Here is a 10,219-nt window from a genome sequence, read left to right on the forward strand (position 1 = left end):
CTGGGCTCAGCCAGGAAGAATCTGCCAACAGCAGCCTTCAACTGCCTGAACTAGTTCTCTCCTGAACAGCTTCAAAGCAGCTGCCAAAACCCAACATGAGGAAGAGAAAAGGTGTGTTAAAGCTGCAAGGCAGTGCTGGGGAGAGCCAGGAACAGCCACTGCTTCCCTGTCTTGCAGCCAGCAGCGCTGCCTTGTGATCCAGCACAGCTCAGCACCAGAGCAGGGCGAGGGAGGAGAAACAGCCCTGTGACTAAAGGCAGTGCTGAGACACTGCAACCCACACCCTGTATCACAGTGATAACAGCACCAGCCTGGACACAGCCACGCTCCCAGGGAAGGGGCAGGTGGGGTGGGCAGCTTGCATGTCGTTTAGAGCAGAGCCAAGGAAACAGAGCCACAGGGAAATGAGGCTGGCTGAGAAAGAGATGTTACAAGTGGAGTAAGGAGCACTCCAGACGTACTTCAGGCATAAGTAAGTACAAGAGGAGTGGCTGTTACAGGTAGCAGTTGTATGCCAGGGTCAACGCCCCACGTGCCTTCAGCTTCTCCACTTTCACATGATCCCATGTCTACCCCCAGAGCTGTTAGCTGCTCTCTTTCATTTGCCATTTGTGGCTGAACTGACTGCAGGTAACAGCAACAACAAAAAAAACCCACTGAGTTTCTCCACACAGGCAAAAAAAAAAAAGATTTATTTTAAAAGGTAGGAAAAACAGAACAAGTAGTATGGTCCTTTACATTCCAAGCCCTCTACCCACCCTCAGTGTAAAGCAGCATGTTGTCCAGCCTGGACTTGTAGAGATTTCAGCCAGGATGAGTGAGAGGGTTTCACCAATGATTCCCTGACTTTAGCTCTGGTTAAGGACTGTGGAGCAGTGTGCCAGCACACTGGTGCAAGGGCAGTGAATCCCCTTTACAAGAAAGACCTTCTTGACCTTGTCTCAGCTTCTGTTCAAGTGCTCCTGCACTCAACAAAAAGGACACTTCAGTTTTGTTTTTTACTGCCCAAGCCCAACTTCCCTTGGCTCCCAGAGCAGCAGACACACAGGACCAAAACAGAGAATATTAAAAGAGAAAGAGGTAGGTAATCAGATATTTGTGGCAGAAGAGGTTGTTGGGAGATACCCAGTTTGTGACTATTCACAGTGCTAGGCGAGGAGTCTCCAGGAACAATGAAGTACTGACACACAGCCTGTCAGGCACTGTGGGTCTGTGCAGAGTGTGACTGTTCCCATTCTCTCCCCTCTGCCAGGATCAGACTGGTCTGGATGTTGCAGTCACAATCTGCCTCAGTGCTGAGGAAAGGGAACTTCTGCATCAGCCCTGTCTGAAAGCACAGGGACAGCTGGGTGCAGCAAAGAAAAGTTAAAAAAAAAAAAAGAAAAAGGCTGCTGTATCTCTGAATGTGTTCACTGTTAGGCAAGGCCCAACCACACTGGAAGAGGACAGGTCTGAGCCACTTGGACCTGGAAGACAGTCAAGAAACACAACTCACTGGAGGACACAAAAGGATTCACAATTAGGTATAAAATATATTTTGTATATATTTTTTTATACAAAAATACACAATTAGGTATCTCAGTACAACAAGCTTGCAGTTATCCATGCTGATCCCTGTGTTTTACCTTTCTTCTGCCTAACCTCTGACACAGGGAGCATCCCCTGGGTACATCAATGAATGGGACACAGAGAAATGAAACAATTAAGCCAAACACTTCAGGGAGAGGATTTTTTCAGCTATTGAAGAGTTCCTGTCTTTCTCAGCTATGAAGGGAAAGACAAGACAGGCCCCAGCTAAAAAGCTTTGCTCCAGCATGACTTCCAGCATGGGAGCAGAACCACGCAGGAAACTTGGCAATCTTGGTGTGTGGCTGGAAGCCCTGGAGTGGGTCAGCAGCCAAAAGCATGGCCTTCTGATCCCTCTCCACGCTCAGCTGACACGTACCAAGATTCTTCCAGAGGTGTACTACAGCACCACTACAGCTCCCAGCTGCCTGCAGCAGCTGAGTGCGACAGGGGAGCTGCACATCCACCAGATACTTCGGATAAGGCAAGGTCAGTCAAAAGGCCTCTCCTGGCCCACTCCAGACCCATGTCACCCACCCACTGTATCACAATCTCAATCACTAGCAGTGTTTCCACTGCTGAGACTTTCTTGAAAGTCCTCTTTACATCAACAAATTTGCTGCCTTTTCCCCTGCTTTGAGCCTTGCCTTCAGCTTGCTGTCTCTGCCGCCCCACAGGGCTCCCCACCACTACTGCCCCTCCAGCCCAGGAAGCCACTGGAGCTGACTATTGTGGCATGCATCCTGGTAGCTCTCATCCTCCCAGCCCCAGCCCTCCAACAAACTGTGAGCTCCCTCCAGCAGCCTGGCCATTGTACTGCAAGCACTCCCTGCACCACAGCTGCTGGGAACCCAAACTTAGGCTGATTTTCCCGGGTTTCCCTGGTCTCTGTGTAGTCCTGGGATGGAAGCTGGCTGCTGCTCTCTGTTTTTCCTGCTCTACTTCTATGTAGCTTGTGGCCAAGAGATGCTACAGGTGAAATGTGAAGGGAAGAGTTCCTTTGCTCCTCCACATCCCAGTAAACAGCAGTTGCTGTTTTCCCCCCTGTACACTGCCTCCTCTTACCATGTCATCCAGGCTGTGCATCCTCAGTGCAGTGAGCTCCTCTCTCTAGACATGTTCATGGGACTGGAAGTGAACTGTGGTGAGAAGCAGAGAAACATCATTGGCAGGGAAGCACAGGCTGGCAAGGAATATTCCAAGGAATAGTCTTGATCCCAAGACCACCAAATAAAACCCATAACCCAGGAGCCAAGTGCTAGCTGTGGAACCCTCTTCTCTCCTGCCTCTGGGCAGGGAAATTCCATGTGCCCCAGAGGGGCTGTGGCTTAGCAGAGGACATGCCCCAGCTCACCTGCTGGATTTCCTGCATTGCCAGGCGTATGGAAGAGCGGAGGCGAGGGAAGGCTCGTTGGTTGCTCTCTCCAGAGCTAGGCTTTGTTCTACTCCTCTCTGGGGTCTGCTGGTTTTGGAAATTCTTCGTCCTCCTGAACCACTGCAGAGCAGGTGTGCCACTGGAAGGCACGGAGGGGCAGGACTGTTTCTCTGGAGGGGTCTCCCCCTTGTCTGCTGGTGAACTCAGTGTGAGGTTCTCCAGATTTTTGTAATTCAAGCTCTCACTACTTTTCTGGAGAAAGAAGGAGTGGATTCAGCAGTGGTTTGCAGACCCTTCACACAGACTTAACAGCACAATAAAGAGAAATACCCAGCTGTGTCCACTGCTGACATTCAGGGGGCAGTGGGGTGTCACCCACCTGCCAGTGCCTCTCCCCCATCATGGCACTCCCCAGCTAGCAGCATTTCCCAGTGCATGCAGAAGCAGCCAAGCTGCTTGGCCAAAATGGGACACCCCTCAACAGGAACACAAAAGAGATGCTGCTGCAGCGTCTCTAAGCACTCACTCAAGGCACAGACCACACCCCCTCCTCTTTTCCCCCTGGAGCCCCTGGGCACTCACCTGCCCACAGGGGACAGTCAGTCTCTCCATGAAGGGCTGGATGCCCACGCCCTGGTGGTAGCGCACCAGCTCGGTCAGCGAGGCGTGCGCCCGGTCCTCGCCCAGGATGACGTAGCGAGCGTTGGGCTGCACCTGGATCATGTAGTGTCTGCAGCGCCCTTCGCCCCTGGCGAGAGGAATGGACAGAAACAGTCACGACACGGGGGCCTCAGACTGTCAGAACCCGGCTCCTGCTTCCTGCACCCGTGGCCCTCAGAAGCCAGCTGTGATCAAGATCCTCAGTAACAAGTACCACACAGAGGCAGGAGATGTGCTGGGCACTAACATGTGCTCATAGAGGCTGCAATCTCCTTCCAACCTGGTTTGCCCTCTCTGCCACAGAGTATGGCCTAAGCAGGACCTCTACCCTCGAAGCCACAGCATCCCACCCACAAACAGGTCTATTTTTTCAGTAAGAGACAGATTCCGCAGTATTCCATCTGCTACTACAAACTCCCTGAGGCACCCAGGACAGGAGAGGCTGAACATGATCCTCACTGGACTCCTCTGTGGAGCAGGTAATGTCCTCCAGTCAAGCAGTTTTATAGAATCACAGAATTCAAGAATTCTATGACTGCAGAATTCCAGGAGCACAGAATTTCATGCAGTGCTCAGTTTCATAGAATCACTTAGGATGGAAAAGCCTTTAAGATTTTCAAGTTCAACCCTTAACACAGCACTGCCAAATCCACCATTAAACCATGTCCCCAAGTGCCACATCTACACATCTTTTAAATACCTCCAGGGATGGTGACTCCACCAGTGCCCTGGGCAGCCTGTTCCTGTGTTTGACATCCCTTTCTGTGAAGACATTCCTCCTGACATTCAGCCTGAACCTACCCTGTCACAGCTTGAGGCTGAGTCTTCTTTCCCTGTCGCCAGCTGCCTGGAAGAAAAGTCTGACCCCCACCAAGCTGCAGGCCCCTGCCAGGAGTTATAGAGAGCAATAATGTCTCCCCTGAGCCTCCCCTGCCCATCACCTACCGGTATGTCAGGATGTAGCCTGGCCGGCTCTGGCTGATCCGAACAAGGAAGCAACCCAAAGGCTTGTCAATCAGCAAGTTTTCAGCTTCCCTGGAACCAGGAAAGAGTTTTTCAGCAGAGAGCCAGCAGCTGCCTTGCCACACTGCTGGGATTCACATCCTATCCCCATGTCCTAGCCCAGCAGTGTCCCAGGGAGCCCAGTATCTGCCCCATGTGCTCCTGGCTACAGAACAGGTCTCATGACTCAGATTGGTGGTGCAGGAGGCACTAACAGGCTGAGGAAGCACCATACTCTCAGCCAAAGCCTCTCCAAGCAGGGCTGCTCCAAACCTGCTCCAGCAGGTTTGATTGTGCAATAGCAACAGCTGCCTTCCAGCACCATGCATGTCACAAAGCACCACCGAGATGAGGAATCTGTGCATGTGTGCACTTCCTATGGTCCAGGGATGAAGAAGTCAGGATGCTGTGGGGTACTGGGTAAACCCAGCACCTTGGAAAAACACCAGCTTGGACTACACCATTCTGGCTTTCTAAACTTCTGGCTGGAAGGAGGTCTTCCCCTCCTCTGCCCAACAGACAAAGCTCTGCTTTGCTCCAGGCTAAAGGTGACTGCAAATCACCAGGGCAATTTGGGGCTGCTCTGGCTGCTCCATTTCATGAGGCTGAGCTTACACTGCTGTGTGAAAACTTAAGTCTCTGCTTAAGCACCACTGTCTTTGGGAAGGATCTGCCACATCCTTCACTGTGCAGTGCTCATGGCTAGTCTATACTTGAAGTTAGATTGTTTTGTCTTCCAGACACTAATTCCTCTCCTACATTATTTCATCTGTGGATAAAAGAATTACAGGTTAGGACATCAATAACTATCGTAAAAAAATTAAAAGAAATGCAGTTACCAGAGAGCTGTGAGCTAGTGTAGTGTCCTTTACCAAGCTAATGTGCTGTGTAATGTCTCTGAGTAAACAGAGACAAAAAAAAAAAAAATCCAAGAACAAAGAAAAAAAATCCAAGAACAAAAAAGAAAAAATCTGAACAAATCCAAGAACGTAGATCTAATAAGGCTAGAGTAGAATTACAGTTTCAACAGAAAAAAAAAAAGAAACTAAAGCAAGATGATGAGGGTGTTCAGATGGCAGCAACATTGACAAAGGAATCCCACCAATTACAGGATATTGGCAGTTAACAAGCGTGGAGCCCCACAGATCAATTTGCACACTGGTGAGACAGTAATGCCATCCTGCTCCTATCTGAGCACTGGCATAATCAGCACCTCTCTGATTATGCCACTGCTTGACTCAGAAAGCAGTGCTTGACTCAGCCAAGAGAGAAAAGTGTGAGGCATTTAGAAAGTTCAAGCATTTAAACAAAGTCTTGCAAACAGATCCATAAGAAAGAAGGGCTTAGAGGATATCTCTCCCAGACTAACTAGAAGCAAATGCCACCTAGGTTGCATCTCCTTAGATAGACAGATGTATCAACAAAAACCCTTCCTCTGCCTGTATCAGAGGGCTTTGGTGGAGTTTTGCCATTGGCTACTCCTTAAAGCCCCTCTTAATACTCTTTAAAATAAAAGTAAGCTGAATTCTATATTCTCCTGCTGTAAATTGGGGTCTTCTCCTGACCTCTACTGAAATATGAAGAACAGTAATAATGAATCAACCCGAAAGTTCATCTTCATGTCTCTGCAAATGGTCCAGAACAGAGAAAGTTCAGCATGTGTATATTTCCTCTGATTACTTTACAAGCCTCCCATCCCTACACAGGATCTGTATTTAGGGACCCAGTGGACTTATGTACTATGAGTTTCCATGGTCTTTCCATGGACCTACATAAAGTTTCAGCTTTTACAACCTGTGGCAGGGACTCCCAAGCTTTCCCGTAAGGGTTTGACGCTCACAGATTAAAAGGGAAAAGTTATGCTGGTCACTCCCATTTCCATTCCACTTCTTTCCTGGCCAATCCAACCTACACAGTCCTAAGGACACACTGATTTCCACCTGTGGTCACTGTGTCCAGAGGACTCACCTCCGACTGATCATCCCCTGCAGCCAGGTTGGAAAGGCCCCATCATCCTGCATGACCTTCTGGGCCTGTGTCTCTGTGAACCAGCGGAGAGTTGCTCCTCTCTTGAGTTTTCTCATTTTTGCTTCTTCCTCGGTCTGTTCCTCACTTCCCAGAACAGGAGGAGGCACAGAAGGGTTCAAGAAGTTATCAAAAGGAGTGGACTGAAAGCAAGGAGAGAGGGAAAGTTAGCACAAAAGCAAAGTCAAAGGCAGGGGACATTTGAAGAGATCACTTCAGCAGGTGACCCAACTCCTGAGTCCCTTAAGAGAAGATCTGTCACCAACTACTGAAAGCTGCTTTCAGTTCCTCAAAGGTCCTGACCATGCTTTTTATCTAACCACAGTAGGACTCACACTTCTCATGACGAGAATGACAACATTCTCTTGGGACTGCATGCAGGAGGACATGTGCATGCAGAAGGTGGATGGAGCAGGGAACCAGCACACCTGGGTCAGGGCCCCCAGCACAGCCAGTATCGCTACCTCTGTCAGTTTGCTGCGTGGCCGTGGCACTGGTGGCTGCTGTGACTGATCAGAAGGATGAGCACTAGACTGAGGGCGCCTCTTTCGTGGCATGGGGACTGGAAGGGAGTTTCTTTCTGCAACAAGAAGTAATAAGTAGGTGAACTTAAGCATCCCAAGATCAATAAGATCTATTCTCCACAGGCCTAGGACCGGGATAGGCACTGCTGCATGGATTATGTGGCAAAACCACAGCCTGGCCCTCCTTCCAGCACAGCCAGGCAAATTACCTTTATTATGTTTCTTCTGCTCCCCACTGACAATGCCACACTTCCAAAGAGCAGAAATATCATAAGCTCCCTGTCCACCACACTGATGGAATTCCCATCCCAGGGCAGGCCATCATGACCTGGAGCTCACAGCACTTCAAGGTGATCACCACACCAGTGGACACGCTCTGGGTCACTGTGAGTGGGAACAACTCACCCTGGGCCTCTGCTGCCAGTGCCAGCTGCCGGATTCTTTCTCTCTCTGCCTCCTCCTGTAGCCGCTGTGCTTGAGCTCTCAGGTCAGCCAACAGCTTTAGGAAACTCTTCTTGCATCTGAATCCCCTGAAAACTGTTCAGAAAAAAAGCTGTGGTTAGAAAAAAGATGCTGTTCATGCCTTTGTAATTCTCTTGGGGAAGAACACTGGGTGATAGTCCTTCATCCAGTACAAAACCCTCAACACCTGAATCATGTTAATAAAGAGCAATGGAAACTCTACTGTGAGCAGGCAGCCAAAACCCTGTGAGAACTGTCTTCTACTCTCTAAGCTGCCAGATCACAGATTTATGGAAATCAAATTATAGATCTAAGCTCTCATCTCTAATGCCAGGGCACTGAATACCTAAAAACAAAGCCTCACAGAAGGGCCTGTTAACCATCCATCTCTGTCCTTCTAGACACCATGAAGGAGACAGGATTTCCTTGATGCCAGCCCACAGGAAAACCTTTCCCATAAGCAGCCATTTGCAGGGCTTACCAGGAGGATTGCAGACATTGTGTGATCCCACCTACTCTACCAGTTATTAAAACACATGAAGTGTTTTTTAAGAAAGCTGCACCCTCTCATTTCCCACTACCCACACACCCTCCCCATAGATGACAACAGCGCACAGCTTGTGACCATCTGATGTTTGTCACGCTCTTTGGTGCACAGCTGGAAGTTGCTCAGATGCTCCAGCAGTGCAACAACCCATATAGAAGAGAAGTGCAACAGAGGGGAGCTAAGCAGGGTGACAGCAGCCTCCTCCTCCTCCTCCCCCTGGCTGCATAGTCCTCATGTAGGGAAGTACCAATCTGCCCACAGCCACTCTGAAGAGACTGGCTGCTAGAGCAGATGCTACATGGAAAGTAAAGAAAAAACCAAACCAGTTTGGTTTTTGGGCAGCCTTTCACCCCCTTTCGCCTGTCTCTGAAAACAGCAATGAGATCTGCTTCACTCATTTCCCTCTCCCCAGTTCAACACAACTCACAAACAATCCTTACTCCAGAGGACAGTGAGCCAGATTTCAAGACACAGCCAAATCACGTGCCTGCCTTGCTCAGCCCAGCTCTTCTGCACACATTTTCCCTTTCCAAGGCTGACACTGAGGGCTCTCCCTGATTCAGGATGAGCACTGGGAATACAGGCATTTGCAAGAAGCACTTTGACTTCACAGGGCCTTGACACAGAGATGGCACCTGCCCTACCCTTCTGTCCTCTGCAAAGGTAGAGCAGGGACTGCAGAAAAGGTTTTCCTTCCCTGGTCTGAGATCAGCTCCTGTCCCAGTGCTCACCTTTCTGTATGGTAACTGCTGCTCTTTCCAGTCGCTCCACATACTTTGCCAGCTGTTCCTGATGCCAATATTTAAAGAAAAGTCGAGACTTTCTGTGAAGTTGGAAGAGAAAGATGCAGTGAGAAACACTGTCTCAACTTTTATCCATCATCCTTTGAAGAGCCCATTCCTACAACCACAGAATTCTCCCTAAAGAGAACCAGGTGACAGCTTACACATGTAAAATATTAGGCTTCCCATTCCCAACAGCAGTGATCCACACCTACCCACAAATCCAGCCTTTCAGCTCTGTACTTTGCAGTATCTCCAAGCAGCTGAAAGAGACGAAAAAGTGAAATAAATGATTTTCTACCCAAAGCCAACAACAATTTTTTTAGTTTCATAAACGGACTTCATAAAGGGACATAAAGTGCCTCAGCAATTCCCAACAGTCAGTAAACTGGCTGTCAGTCTGTAATGCACCTTGGGGTACAGCTAGGATCACATTTGGGAAGAACATCCGCAAAGGGGCTCCCAGAGGCAGATTTACTTCAGCTCCCTGGGAGGCAATTCTGTAGAGCCTATTTTATTCTCTGAAGTGTTTTTCCTCATTCTGTTTCCAAGCCCTTTGGAGGACACAAGTTGCAAGGTCAGCACAGCAAGACTTCTGGGAGAAAGTCTGTTTTCCAATTCCAGTTTCATTTTGCAGACTCCAGTGATAAAATTTGGGTCACTCGGAAAGATTCCCCGATACTTGGAACTGAAAGCAGCTCTAGCTGCAACACACAGACAGCTTCCTCTCTCTCCTGCTAATCCAGGCTGTGAAATCATAGTGGCACTTTTTGCTAATATCTCACACAGTAAAGCAGAAGTGTTTTTCCTTCTATCTCGGCCAGCTTCCACAGTGCCACAATCCACATCCACAGGATTTTCTTTCTGAAATGCATCCCGTGATTTTTGTGCCTCTAAACACACCACACTGCCTGTTTACAATAATCTCTCCCCATATATGAGATTCTCTTGTGGCCTCAGTTGGGTTTGAAATTCTTTCTATTCAGAAGCATCAGGAAGTTCAAGGAAGCACTGTGAAGGCAGGAGGAGCTACTGCCAGGAGAGAATTGTTCCAGGAGATCATTCAAACCCTTTTCTTAAATGACTTAAAAAAAACCCCTCGGCTGGCTTCTTTACATGATTCATTCTCACTATCAATCACAGTTGACACTGGCAGGAAGGAGAGGCTGGGAAAGTGGAGAAGAGGAGGTGGGGAACTGCTGCCCTAGATGTAGGAAGGAAAACACTGGCAGGGTAAAATCCTGTTCCTCTGCAGAGCTGGAAGGATGTTTATGTG

The 10,219-nt window shown here is 48.9% G+C and overlaps 1 protein-coding gene across 1 annotated transcript; it reads right to left on the reverse strand.

The window, feature by feature from the left end:
• Positions 1-661: 661 nt before the first annotated feature.
• LOC136569009 (hematopoietic SH2 domain-containing protein homolog) lies at positions 662-9,207 on the reverse strand. Its single transcript, XM_066569278.1, has 10 exons — positions 9,159-9,207; positions 8,893-8,984; positions 7,558-7,689; positions 7,093-7,208; positions 6,572-6,771; positions 4,547-4,636; positions 3,524-3,689; positions 2,921-3,193; positions 2,632-2,705; positions 662-1,466 (listed from the first exon to the last, which is right to left on the reverse strand). Exons 4-9 carry the CDS (start codon positions 7,183-7,185, stop codon positions 2,655-2,657), a joined length of 873 nt encoding a protein of 290 aa, XP_066425375.1. The 5' UTR covers positions 7,186-7,208; positions 7,558-7,689; positions 8,893-8,984; positions 9,159-9,207; the 3' UTR covers positions 662-1,466; positions 2,632-2,654.
• Between the last annotated feature and the right edge of the window lie 1,012 nt (positions 9,208-10,219).

This window comes from Molothrus aeneus, chromosome Z (genome assembly GCF_037042795.1).
Source record: "Molothrus aeneus isolate 106 chromosome Z, BPBGC_Maene_1.0, whole genome shotgun sequence".
Taxonomy (NCBI): domain Eukaryota; kingdom Metazoa; phylum Chordata; class Aves; order Passeriformes; family Icteridae; genus Molothrus; species Molothrus aeneus.

What these genes read in the sequence shown, in the direction of transcription:
- LOC136569009 (XM_066569278.1), bottom strand. Translation starts at nt 7,185, where the DNA reads ATGCCACGAAAGAGGCGCCCTCAGTCTAGTGCTCATCCTTCTGATCAG. An exon ending in CACGCAGCAAACTGACAGAG is followed by an intron (nt 6,772 to 7,092) that starts GTAGCGATACTG and finishes CCTTGCTTTCAG; the next exon opens with TCCACTCCTTTTGATAACTT. An exon ending in TGACTGTCCCCTGTGGGCAG is followed by an intron (nt 3,194 to 3,523) that starts GTGAGTGCCCAG and finishes TTCTTTCTCCAG; the next exon opens with AAAAGTAGTGAGAGCTTGAA.